This window comes from Vulpes lagopus, chromosome 2 (assembly GCF_018345385.1).
Source record: "Vulpes lagopus strain Blue_001 chromosome 2, ASM1834538v1, whole genome shotgun sequence".
Lineage (NCBI taxonomy): Eukaryota > Metazoa > Chordata > Mammalia > Carnivora > Canidae > Vulpes > Vulpes lagopus.
Window position 1 is genome coordinate 74,116,901 of NC_054825.1, and position 13,851 is coordinate 74,130,751.

At 36.1% G+C, this 13,851-nt stretch overlaps 1 protein-coding gene across 3 annotated transcripts in view; it reads right to left on the reverse strand.

Moving 5' to 3' along the window:
- Nucleotides 1-13,851, reverse strand: part of KNL1 (kinetochore scaffold 1) — a 66,262-nt gene that overhangs the window by 24,405 nt on the left and 28,006 nt on the right. For all 3 annotated transcript variants that reach the window (XM_041735399.1, XM_041735406.1, XM_041735413.1), the window contains exons 9-13: nt 11,996-12,048; nt 6,261-11,186; nt 3,861-3,984; nt 3,375-3,442; nt 2,898-2,996 (exon numbers count right to left, since the gene is read on the reverse strand). In XM_041735399.1, coding sequence (XP_041591333.1) covers nt 2,898-2,996; nt 3,375-3,442; nt 3,861-3,984; nt 6,261-11,186; nt 11,996-12,048 — 5,270 coding nt within the window. The remainder of the gene's footprint in view (nt 1-2,897; nt 2,997-3,374; nt 3,443-3,860; nt 3,985-6,260; nt 11,187-11,995; nt 12,049-13,851) is intronic.

Genomic DNA, 13,851 nt, shown 5'->3' on the forward strand with positions numbered 1-13,851 from the left:
AAGGCACAGACACAGGCAGAGGGAGAAGCAGGCTCCGTGGAGGGAGCCTGATGCGGGATGTGAATCTGGGTCTCCAAGATCACACACCCGGGCTGAAGGCAGTGCTAAACTGCTGAGCTACCAGGGCTGCCCCAAATGTCCATATTTGTGTTGGTCCCTTTCTCCCTCCCTCCCTTCTTTGTTTCTTTTCCCACTCTCCTTCCATTTTATCTCAAAGTTTTTTTTTAAGTAAGCTCTATCCTCAATGTGGGGCTTAAACTTATGATCCTGAAACCAAGTCTCATGTTTTACTGACTTAATCAGCCAGGCATCCCTGTGAAGGTCCATTCTTTAAAAATTAGATAGAACTCATTTGGGGGATGCCTGGGTGGCTCAGTGGTTGAGCGTCTGCCTTTGGCTCAGGACGTGATCCTGGGGTCCTGGTCCCACATCAAGCTTCCCTGCAGGGAGCCTGCTTCTCCCTCTGCCTATGTCTCTGCCAATCTTCCTGTGTCTCATGAATAAATAAATAAAGTCTTAAAAAAAAAAAAACTCATTTGGTTCTAGTGACAATTTTAATGGTAAATTATAAAGTTTTCAATAATAAAAGTTTTCCAGTTTTTAATTTTGGTAATTTATATTTTGCTAAAAAATAATCTAGGTCTTAAAATTTGTTGTCAGAGTTGATTAATTAAAAAAATTCTTGGGGGGCAGCCTGGGTGGCTCAGTGTTTTAGAGCCACCTTCAGCCCAGGGTGTGATCCTGGGGACCCATGATTGAGTCCCATGTTGGGCTCCCTGCATGGAGTCTGCTTCTCCCTCTGCCTGTGTCTCTGCCTCTCTCTCTCTGTCTCTCATGAATAAATAAATAAAATCTTAAAAAAAAAATTCTTGGGACGCCTGGGTGGCTCAGCAGTTGAGCACCTGCCTTTGGCTCATGGCATGATCCCGTCGTCCTGGGATCGAGTTCAGTGTTGAGCTCCTTGCCGGGAGCCTGCTTCTCCCTCTACGTGTGTCTCTGCCTCTTTCTCTGTGTCTCTCATGAATGAACAAATAAAATCTTTTTTTTTTTAATTTTTATTTTTATTTGTGATAGTCACACAGAGAGAGAGAGAGAGAGGCAGAGATACAGGCAGAGGGAGAAGCAGGCTCCATGCACCGGGAGCCTGACATGGGACTCGATCCCGGGTCTCCAGGATCCCGCCCTGAGCCAAAGGCAGGCGCCAAACTGCTGCGCCACCCAGGGATCCCCAATAAATAAAATCTTTAAAAAAATTTCTTTAGAACTCTGAACATGTCTTCTTTCTTTTTTTTTTTTTTTTAAGATTTTATTTATTCATTCATGAGAGACACAGAGAGAGAGGCAGAGACACACACAGAGGGAGAAGCAGGCTCCCAGTGGGGAACCCGACACTGGACTCGATCCCAGGACCCCGGGATCACGACCTGAGCCGAAGACAGATGCTTAACAACAGAGCCACCCAGGTGCCCCACACGTCTTCTTTCTGAACAGTCAATATTTTAACCTTCTGTTTTTTAAATTAGGCTCTTTAAGGGTTTTCTTATATTTTTTTTTACATTTTATTTAAATATTTTATTTACCAAAAGTCTAATTTTTGCTGTATGTTCCATAAGGTTTGGTATTATATATCCTCCCTTACTTTGGTTTCTTGTTTTTTTTTTTTTTTTCCTAAGATTTTATTATTCATGAGAGACACAGAGAGAGAGAGTCAGAGAGAGAAGCAGGCTCCATGCAGGGAGCCCGATGTGGGCCTCAATCCCGGGACTCCAGGATCACGTCCTGGGTTGAAGGCAGACAGACATCCAACCACTGAGCCACCCAGGCATCCCGTTTACTTTGTTTTCTTAACATTCTTGATTAAGACTGTTATCTGATCTCAGAGTTATCTACAAGTGTATTTCTCAATTTCCAAGAAGCTAAGAATGTTTTAGTCCTTTTATTAGTTCTAATTTTATTGGATTAAGATCAGATTATATTGTCCATCAAATCTCTCATTTTTTTTCAATTAGTTAATATTTTCTTTGTGGCCAAGGGCATAACTAATTTTTGTAAATGTTCGACAGACTTAAGATATTCCTATTAAGTGACTCAAATTTTCCTATTAATCTTTTGAATTGACTTTGTGTAATTCAAATATTATGTAATCTTATTATGATTCTGAAAAATGTTTACTAAAAACTTCTGCTGGGGTACCCGGGTATCTGCCTTCTGTTCAGGTCATGATCTGGGATAGAGCCCATATTGGGCTTCCTCCTCAGTAGGGAGTCTGCTTCTCCCTCTTCCTCTGTGTGCTCTGTCTTGCTCAAACTCTCTCTCAAATAAATAAATTGCAAGGAATGAGAAAAAAATAAAATTTTACCTTATCAAAAATATATAATATTTAAAAAAAATCAATTTTCTGTTTTTAAGTAGGCTCCATGTTGAAGCCCCAACGCAAAGCTTAAACTCATAACCCTGATATCAAGAACTGAGCTGTGACCAAGAGTCATGTAGCCAACTGAGCCACCTAGGCAACCCCTCCTAAACCCAATTTTAATGCTAATCACAATGTATTTACTGTAGAAAAACTTTCTTTTCCTTTTTTAAAAATTTTTAAAGATTTATATATTTATTCATGAGAGAGACAGAGAGAGAGAGGCAGAGACACAGGCAGAGGGAGAACCAGGCTCCTTGCAGGGAGCCTGATGTGGGACTGGATCCCAGGATCATGACCTAGGCCAAAGGCAGATGCTCAACCAATGAGCCACCCAGGCATCCCTAGTAAAACTTTCTGTAGGAAAAAATGCTTCCTTAGATTCTTTTTCTATTTTTGAATAACACTTGTTTTGATACAGTTTTATAAACAAGTAAAATACATTTTAACTGAGATAACTATTTTGCCAAGAAATTGCACTTACTTTGGCTGGGAGATTGCTCTGTCGGGGTTTCTGTATCAAAATGTGGACCTGAAGAAGTATAAAGAACTCCTTTATTGTAATTTTCCCATCTTTGAGTTTCTGAGGAGAGAAAAAAGTTTGCACAATTTTCAAAGTGAGCTCATTTTACTATAACCACCCTATTTTGTTTCTAAATAGCTCATAGTATTTTGCATATATTTGTGGAAATATCCAAATATTTGTAAGCTATACACGAACAGATTTTTATCTAATATTATTTCTTAAGGTTATTCAGTAACAAAAGAATTGATAAACAACAAAACATAGATCTTCTAACTGCGATTTCTAATCCATATGATTAATTACCATGCTGGGTTCTGAACAAAAAAATCTAATTTTCTGTATAGATGAAACATATCATAATTTAAAAAAAAATTAAAAAGTGAAAACTAAAGAGGAAATATAGTTGCATTAGAAATGAGAAATAGTTTGACATACCTCCTTCAAGCTCTCTTCACAAATAGTGTCTCTGAGAAACTGTGATTCCATTTGACTATTGTGCTGTGCTAGAAGTAAGGTAAATTCAGGTAATAAACTAATCAAAAATAAACTGTAAGCTTAATTTTAATTATCATTCAGGCTTTTGTGCAGTTCATGATCTTGTAGCTAAATCTTTTTGGGAAAAGTCATTTATAGGGCAGATTATGCTACCGTTTTAAGGCCCCATTTAATATTTCTTTACTAATTATAAGCTTCTTAAGGAAATTACCCTTTATGGTCTTAAGAACATTACCCTTTATGCTCTGTCATTTCTCAATTTCTTAAATTAAGAATTAAAAATAAATTAAAATTATTTTACTTGTCAACAATGTATAACTCCCAAAAAGCTTACATAAATTTCAAATATTTCCTGAACTGAAATACATTTATTACTAGTCAAGTAAGCAGATGACTTCTATTATTTAGCTTTCATAAAGATCTTACTGCTGAAGTCCAGAGAGGTCCCATCAGCCTTTATCGAATCCAGAGAACTGCTGCAACTAGATGGGGTTCTGCTCAGGCTGTTAGCATTTTTATCTATATCCCCTTCAGCATGGTGATCAAAAATCTGAAATAATTAAGGAACATTATTAGCCTAAAGTTACGACTCTTTATACTTACAATAACTGTTTGTTGAACACTAACAAATACTACTTCAACATAAAATTTATCTATAATTTATATGAAACCCCTTAGTAACGAACTAGAATAGTAACAAGCAACTTATTAGGCCTTTATTTTTTTTTTAAAGATTTTATTTATTTATTCATAAGAGACAAAGAGAGAGAGGGGCAGATACATAGGCAGAGAGAGAATCAGGCTCCATGTAGGGAGCCCGATGTGGGACTTGATCCTGGGACTCCAGGATCATGTCCTGGGCCGAAGGCAGGCGCTCAACTGCTGAGCCACCCAGGTATTCCAACTTATTAGGCCTTTAAAGTTTCAAATAATTTTATTTTAATTTTTTAAAAAGTTTCTTTTTCTTTTTCTTTTTCTTTTTTTTTCCCGTAAAAAGTTTATTTTTCTTAGTAATCTCTACACCCAACCTGGAGTTCAAGCTCATAACCCTGACATAAGGGTTACATGCTCCTGTGACAGGGCCACTCTAGGTGCCTCTAGAATTAAAAATAATTTTATTTAAGAATATATAGAAATCAGCTTGTACATTATACAATATGAGCAAATTGTTTCTCAGATGTCTAAGTTAAAGCCAGATCCTATGAGCTGACAAATGTTGACCTACTCAATTATTCAACTACTAGCCACCAGGGTCAGGGCTACCACACTGAAATAAACCAGCACAGAATATTGGCTATTCAAGGGACTTGTGATAGAACACAAAGAAACTTATTTCCAGGATTTAGTACTTCTTTCCCCAGATGACCAAGATACTTTTGGCTGATATCAAGTAAGTGATATGCTGCTTTTACCACTTTAACCATTTGACTTTACAGCCTTAAATGCCATTTTCATCTACCTATTTACGTATTTTTTTGAGGACAATATATCCCTTATCTAAATGTTAGAATGTACTCTCCCTAGAAAAGATTTTTCTATAAATTCCTACTGATGAATTCCCAGCACCTAAACAGTACTCAGGACACAGGGGATATTCAATAGCTACTGAACAAAAAATACTCATTTTCATAAAGTCTGTTCAGTTATAAATTATTTTAAAAGATTTTATTTATTCATGAGAGAGACAGGCAGAGACACAGGCAAAGGAGAAATAGGTTCCATGCAGGGAGCCCGATGCAGGACTTCATCCTGGGACCCCAGGATCACACCCTGAGGCAAAGGCAGCCGCTCAAATGCTGAGTCACCCCAGTGTCCCAATTATAAATTTTTTTTTAAATCACTGATACTACTGTCTCAAAACTTCACAGATGAACCATTTCCTCAGGACCTCATCTTACAGAACTACTGAAATACTTTTCTAAGCTTACTTGTCTTAGTTTTTTTTTAAATATATTTTTTAAAGATTTTATTTATTTATTCATGAGAGACACAGAGGGAGAGAGAGAGAGGCACAGACACAGGCAGAGGGAGAAGCAGGCTCCATGCAGGGAGCCCGACATGGGACTCCAGGATCCCGGGTCTCCAGGATCAGGCTCTGGGCTGAAGGCAGGCGCTAAACCGCTGAACCACCTGGGCTGCCCTGTATTAGAGTTTAAACTTTGTTTTCTATGAACCTGATATTTTCTTTTTTTTTTTTTTTTTTTGAACCTGATATTTTCTAATCTTCATTTCTCCACCTGAGTTACTCAGTTTGAATGACAGCTTTTATTCTCTCCAAGTTGTCCAAATGAGTGTTCTCTTAACTTTTAAAAAGATCTATGACTTCTTCCATAAATTCGAAACCTCACTTCTTCACCTTGAGATACTGGGCTTGACCCAGGCATTTTCTCATCCACTAAAGAAATGGATTCTCAGATTTTACAAATCCTCATTAGCCAAGAAAATTCAGGCAAGCTTTTCTTTATGCACTTTACATAACAAAAAGGCTTTTTTACTCTCCAGATATTTAGATTGAAGATAACTTTTCAAGCTACATATACCCTGCCTAGAGAGTCTCCTATGCAAAACTATAATGACAAATTACACAATTTCAACATTAATTTTTGTTCTATTTCCTATTTCATTTTTTGTGATGATTTGTCACTTCAAATTGTTTTTACGTCTAGCTGTTAGTCAAGTAATTCCTTAACATTCCAAATAGGAATATTTCTCTAGACCTATAATAGGAAATGACCAATTCCTGCTCATCCAAGACTAAAATTAAAATTCAATACTCATAACTTAAAAAAAGACCCACCACATTCCTTAGTTTAAGACAGAGCTTACCTCTTGATCTTGTGTAGTATCACTACACCTAATCTCACTTTTCCTGATTTTTTTCTCATTCTGAATATCATCATCTTCTTGTACCCAGGTTCTTTTTTGGTTACTGCAGATTTCTCGTATTTTATTTTCAGATGGTGGAATCCCTTTTTGATATGTCTCAATCAAAGCCTTTTCCTCAGTTTCTATGGTAATAGAATCTGAGGAATTAATCTCACCAGGATATATAGGAAAGTTTTCCTCATTTATATACTGAGATGGACTTAAGGTCAGTTTAGTTGCAACAAATTCAATGCTTGGCTCCTTATTGAAGACTGGCTGAATTTCTAAGTGATTTAAATCAGTTGTGTCTGCTTGAATCTGCTTCAGGTCATTAATACCAGTGACACTACAATTTCTCTTGTTTGGCAATCTGGGCAAAAATATTCCCAAAGAACATCTCTTCACTTTATCTTTTACAACTGTCATGAGTGGTACAGAGTTGCTTTCAGCTCCATTATGAGAAATTTTGCTTTCTTCATCTCTATCATCTTCAACATTGCTGGGCGCTGTGTTAATGTTCTGTATTTCTGTAGCTTGCACTATACTCATATGATTGTGTGCCTTGTTTATTAATGCAAGTATTTGCTCTGGAGAAGATGGAATATGGGGAGTTTGGAAATCTAAAAATTCTTCAGTTTTTCCATTCAAATTATTCAGATTTGATCTGACACTATTAAAACTTGCAGTATTAGATGCAATTACAGTATCTGATGCTTCTCTAGAATTAGTATGAGTTTGAATAACTTGCTTAGTCAAGTCTGAATTACTGTGGAAATCTGTATTACATTTAGCTGTCTGAGTATTTTTCCTCAGCTCATTTTTACAGACTATGGTAAATTGTTTATCATTGTTGAGCATTTTGGCCTCGTTTTCACATGTGGGTACAAAGGAATTTCCTATAACAATATTTAAATTCTTATTTCCAGAATTAGATGATATTGTTTCATCTTTATTCAAAATTATCCGTCCTTGTTGAGGTAATGGAGGTACCTGGCTTGAGAGATGAGGCTGAGAAGTAACACAAACATTATCATTATCAACAACAGTCTTCTTTAAATTATGTTCTGTGGTATCAACAAAGCCCTCCATTTGATCCTTTGGGGGTTTAAAGGATACTCGATTTGAATTAGGTTTAATCATCTCTGCCAGCTCCTGACTATCTTGTAAAGTTTGATTAGCTATTAGATTCTGGGACTCCTTAATCATATCTTGATCTTTAAGCACTGTTGTAACACAGTCTAACTGTCCATTGGTATTGGTTTGAGTCACTTTTTCTTTCTTTAACAAAGAACAAGCAGAGGGAGGCAGTCCCTCAGGTTTCAAGTAATATTCATTGGCTAAATCCTTTACATAAGAAAGATCATTTTGCACTGGGCAGTTACTGGCTTTCTTATCTTTATCACCTAAGGACATGATATTCCCCTCCAAATTATCAAAACAGGAAATAGCATTTGGTAAACAGGAATAATTATCACTGGATCCACACGTAGCAGTTGCTTGACTGTTAGTAAAGTCCATGTTTCTTCTATCTGTACTATTTAACTGACAGCTTCCAATTCTGGCTTTTTCTGGTATATAGGTCTGGTCTACTGCCAATGCTTGTTTTTCAGTGATTTCTTGAACAGAGCTACCATCATTATCAAAAGAAATACCCAAGGGTTTTCCTGTAGCTATTCCAAATTTAGGGCACTCTTGATTAATTTTCTCTGTGTCTTGACAATCAATGAAAACAGTATGGGACTCGGTGACTTCCAGATCACCATGATTATCAACAAACATTACAGTTTTATCTATGGGCCTAGTAGTTATTTTACCCGGTGAGACAGTTTTACATTCTAACGCAGTCGTATGACTTCTAGTCATCTCCATGTCATCCTGCCCACATGAATACAAAACAGTTTTAGAAGCTCCTGTCAAAGGCACCAAATGGGAATCCTCTCTGTCTTCTGGGGCACCTTTATAGTTTATTTTCACTGTACAACTCTGATCCATATCATCATCATTTTTAGAAAATGCAGCAGTCTTGTCATTTTTGAGTCTAAGGCTTTTCCTTCTCTGACTTTTGTCTGATATAGTGTCATTCAGAAATTCAGGCTTTTGTACATCTTTGCCATTTTTCCAAATGGTGAATTTAGATACTTCCATGTTACCACCAGCTATAAATCCTACTGCTTTCTCTATAGGACCATTATTAGACCATTCCCTCAGTGGTGTTAGCTTATTGACGTTTGCTGCTAAATGGTCACTTTCACCATTTTCCAGAAAGGAAACACTCTCCTCAGCAGAAGCAGGTGTCATTTTTGGCTTTTCTATGCTTTTTCTTCTTTTGGATAGTTCCGAGTCAAGTTTGTCTATACTCACAGTCCTCTCCTTTGCTTGGTAGTCAATGAAAACAGTGTGAGACTTTGTCATTTCCAGTTCATTGTAATTATCTACAAACATTACAGTTTTGTCCATAGGCCTACTGGTTATTTTATCTGGTGAGACAGTTATACATTCCAAGGCAGTTGTGTGACTTTTAGTGATCTCCACGTCATCTTGCCCACATTCATACAAAACAGTTTTAGAAGTTCCTGCCAAATGGGAATCTTGTTCAAGTAATAAAGGTTTATGATTTATTCCCACTGTAAAAATCTTGGTGATATCCATATCATTCTCATCACCCTCTGAAAATACAATAGTCTTATCAACTTTTTGTCTGCCAATACTTTTTCTTCCACAAATTTTGACATCTTGCTTTTCATTCAAAAATCCAAGTTTCTGTATGCTTTTGTCCTCTATCACATCTAGGTTATCCTTAGAAACAGATATTCCTGTTTTTTCTATAAGACTTTTACAACATTTTTCAACTTTTATAGCTGTCTGTCTGTTTGCTGTTGTTAGCAGACTGTTAGTATTTTGTAGATTAGTCTTACCCAATTCTTGTATTTCAGAAGGACTAAATCCAATGACAACAGTGTGACTCTTGGTTAGATCCATATTTTGTTCCTCCTCTGAACAAATAATTGTTTTGTCATGAGAATAGTCAGGTGATGGATTGCCTACACTCTTCCTCAGTGGCTCAGGCAGTTTAGAATTCTGGCCTGGCACAGATTTCATTGTGTAACTGTTAATAGCAATATTATGGTTTTTCATGTTAGACTGTCCTAATGAAAATGACTCTGTAGTAGGAAACAAAGATTGCTCACGTGGAACAGTATTTCTATTATTTCCTAGTGCTACTTGTTTCTCAAGACTTCTATCAGAGTATACTATACTATGGCTTATTGCTAGGTCTTGATTAATATCAGCTGATTGAGGAGAATCTTTATCAACATAAGGTGCAATCTTTAAAACTTGAACTTTTTCTTTGCCCCCGGTGTCCATTGGGATGTTTTTAGATATTATGTCTGGCTGCTGGGATGGTTCAGTATGACTTTTGGTCATTTCTTGCCATTCATCTGAAGGGCTTTTGTTGTGAGAGAGAAATTTACTGGTATTCTCAGATGTTACATTGTAAGATGTAAGTGGAGCTTGACTTCCTAAGTTAGTTGTGTGACTTTCAGTCAAATCCATATCTTCACCTGTGAAGATTTCAGTCTTTTTGTCAGTCAATGAAATAGATAAAGAGTTTGCCAGGCTCTGCTGTAATCTTCCCTTAGATATATGAGGAACTGAGCTACAATTTATATTCATTTTCCCGTCCTTTGATATGGTTATGAGATTTTGGAGCATTATTTCTTTTTCAGATATTGATGTGTCTGCTTTCTGTATATTTGTCTGATCTTGTTTAAAAATCTGATTATCTATTGCAACTGTATGACTCCTTGTAATGTCCATGCTATCCTCTCCTGAATAAATAGTTTTCTCTGTAAGAAGAGAGATGGCATCTGGATTGGGATACATTTTAGAATAATTATCATTCTTCAGCAAATTCTTCTCTTTTCTCATACCCGAGAGACACGTGGTCAGTTCCATGGCATTATTACTGCTAGAATAGAAAAATGTCTTATAATCTTGAGTAGCTGGGCTGGAACATATAGATTCTGGGATTATAGTCAATGTTTTGGCATCTTGGTTAGAAGTCTGTGTGCCTGTGTGAGTTTCTGTCCCTGTAATATGACTTTTGGTAATATGTATTTCACCATTAGGGTTTAAAGGGGTTTGAAAAGGAATATTCAGTTTATTAAAGATTGTCTTCCCTCCTGGAGCTTTAGTTCCATAATCTGTCATAACCTCCATCATGACATTCTGAGTTTGATTTTCTTTATTAGATGAATTATCTGCTGAGGGTAAATTCTGTATAGTGTGGTTAGTTGTCAAGTCCATAAAATCACTGCCATAAATTGTAATATCATCACCTTTAAATTCCCTTATGCTGGCCTTACTGGATGTGGGAACCAAAGTCTGAATATTGGCTGTATGACACTGAGTGAAATTCATCCCATCATTTTGTTCTCCGAAGATTCTAGTTGTATTACTACTATTTTCATCTACCCTAAGAGATACATTCATTTGATGTACAGAAGAGGCCTTCTTTGTTTTTATGGGATGAACAGATATTTCAAAATTTTCTTTATCAGGTCCTGTAGGAAAAGCATTAGATTTTCCTGTTTTCAATCTTTTTATGAAGTCATTAAAATGTATTTTCTTTTCTGAAGAAGTGCTTTGATCCATGGAAAAATTTAATTCTTTTTTCATTCTTGAATCCTTAGTATGGAGCTTTAAGTTAGCCAGAAATGATGCAGTATCTATCTTAATGGACTTTTCACTTTTAGTACAATCTAACAGGTCTTTGGTAATCATTACGGTGTGACTTGCTGTTAGGTCCATCTGGTTTTCATCTGAAAAGATGACTGTTTGGTCATTTGCAGGTTTCATTTCATGGTTGTGTTCTGTAATTGAAATCTACAGTGAAAGCAAAATATAGGAGATCAGATCAAATGCAAAGTTTCAGAAAGGTTTTTACAACATGTACTACATCAGAGTACTTAATATAAACAATCCTCAAAGATGGTTTCATGATACACTGGTTTGTTTGAATCAGTGTGGTATGTAGCATGTAATCTGTTATTACATTTTTTTTCAAAGTCTGTAAATGCTTTTAGTGTTTTTGGATAAATTAAAAGTTTCAAGGTTAATTATACATCAACTAGAATGACTAAAAATGAAAAAGACCGAGAATATCAAATACAACTCTAATGAAAATTCTAATTACTATATTAGGTCATTCTAAGTAAAAAAAAAAAAAAAAAAAGACTTAGAGCTAAGAGCATGATGGCTAATTTATAGTACACTCTACTCTTGGAAGTTGGGTTCTCTTTGAATCTTAATGCAGTGGTTTTATTTGTAAGGAAACAGTCTAATTCCTTGCTACTCAAAGTATAGTCTGTGAAGTAATGCACTAGTATCATTAGGAGATTGCTGGAAGTATAGAATCTCAAGATGTGCCGGAGATATACTGAAAAGGAATCTATATTTTAACAAAATCCTGCATATGCCCATTATAGTTTGAGAAGTCCTGACATAATCAATATATTTCCTTATTTAAACTGGCAATAATTAAACTGTCCTTAGTTAACTGAAAAGGTAGGAAGTTTTCCAGTCTATGCTGGTTGACTTTGGTAAGTAATCCCTAAACAATGCCATAACATTATTTTTTTTGTGTGTTAACTATAAGGGAGAATAAATGAAAAGGCACATGCATGAACTCCTACCTCTCTCTGTTGCATCTGAGTCTGAATAGGAGCAGAAAGCAATGTGTTCATCCCTATTGAAAAGGAGGAAAAACTACAGTCAATAACAAAAATACATATATCACCAAGAGCCTGCTTTTTCTTTCTGTAGGTTCTTCATCATTTATGAGTATTTATTAGGTTTTATCAGTTACTGAGGCCTTCATAAGGGCTTAGGTACTAAATTTCATTAAGACTTCTAATTGTGGGATCCCTGGGTGACGCAGCGGTTTGGCGCCTGCCTTTGGCCCAGGGCAAGATCCTGGAGACCTGGGATTGAATCCCACGTCGGGCTCCCGGTGCATGGAGCCTGCTTCTCCCTCTGCCTATGTCTCTGCCTCTCTCTCTCTCTGTGTGTGTGACTATCATAAATAAATAAAAATTAAAAAAAAAAAAGACTTCTAATTGTCCCTTGGAGCACCTAAGTAGCTCAGTTGGTTAAGTCTTCAACTCTTGATTTTAGCTCAGATCCTGATCCCAGGGTTTTGAGATTGACAGGCAGCAGTCTGCTTCTCTCCCTCACCTTCCCACATCATGTGCTTCCACCCACCCCTGTCTCTCACTCTCTCAAATCAATCAATCAATCAATCAATCTTTCATTTTTTAAAATATTTTATTTGAGAGAGAAAGAACATTAGGGAGGATAAGAGCAGAGGGAGAGGGAAAGAAGCAGTCTCTGCCAAACATGGAGCCCAAGATGGAGCTCGATCCCAGGACCCTGAGATCATGACCTAAGCCAAATTCAGAAACTTAATGAACTTAGCCACCCAGGCACCCCTACATAAATCTTAAAAAATAAAAACTTATAACAGTCCCATTTTAGGGACAGAGAGATCTAGATTATTATATTCTCTATGTGACTGAAATTCTTTTCAAACGTAATTTTAAAGGGGGAATTTTAAAGGTAGAAAGTTTGGACTTCTTTCCCCCTTCACTTCTTTATTTTTACTCCCTGGGTAGTAGAGGTTACATGGTAAAGAGTACTAATTCACAAGACTGAAATGTCAGAGTCAGATTATGAAGTATCCTTTATTCTATGTTAAGGAATCTAGATATTACCATGATGAGACCATGCATTTTATAAAAAAACTCCAGAGAAGGAGAAAAAAGTAGATTCAAGAGAAGATAAACCAATTAGGAGCTGCTGTCATAGTGCACATACAAGCAAGTAAGAATCTCTTGGTAAGAGAAAATAAGAATGGAAATAGAAGATTAGACTCAGCACATTTTAGAATTGAAATATAAAGATTTAGGTAACAGAGAGACTTTGGAAATAAGGAAGGGATTGAAGATGCTATAATAAAACAGGAAATACATTTTATAATACTTAAGTTTAAAGGCAAATCTCTAGAATATTTTAAAAATGTTTTTATTTAAATTCCAGTTAGTTAACATATAGTGTAATATTACTTTCAGGTGTACAATATAGTGATTCAACACTTCCATAAAATGCCCAATTCTCATCACAAAAATCTTTAGAACATCTAAAGAGTTTATGGCAACCTCAATTGAATATGATGAAGTAATTACAGGCTTTTTGCTAAAAATCTTACTTATATATCAAGCTTCCACACTTATTCAAAAATATTTACTCAGAACCTATTATGTGTCCCAAACTCAACTATCTACACTAAGGCACAAAGAACGGACAGAATTTCTGGACTCAGAGTTCCTACTTTAATAAACGAGCCAGAAGTAAATATCTAAGATAAGATACAATGTGATAAATTCTTCAAAAAGTGAGAAATAAAAAAAAAAAAAAAAAAAAAAAAAAAAACAAAAAGTGAGAAATAAAGGGGTATTATGACATTACAGGACTGAGTGACCCCTTGGTTTTG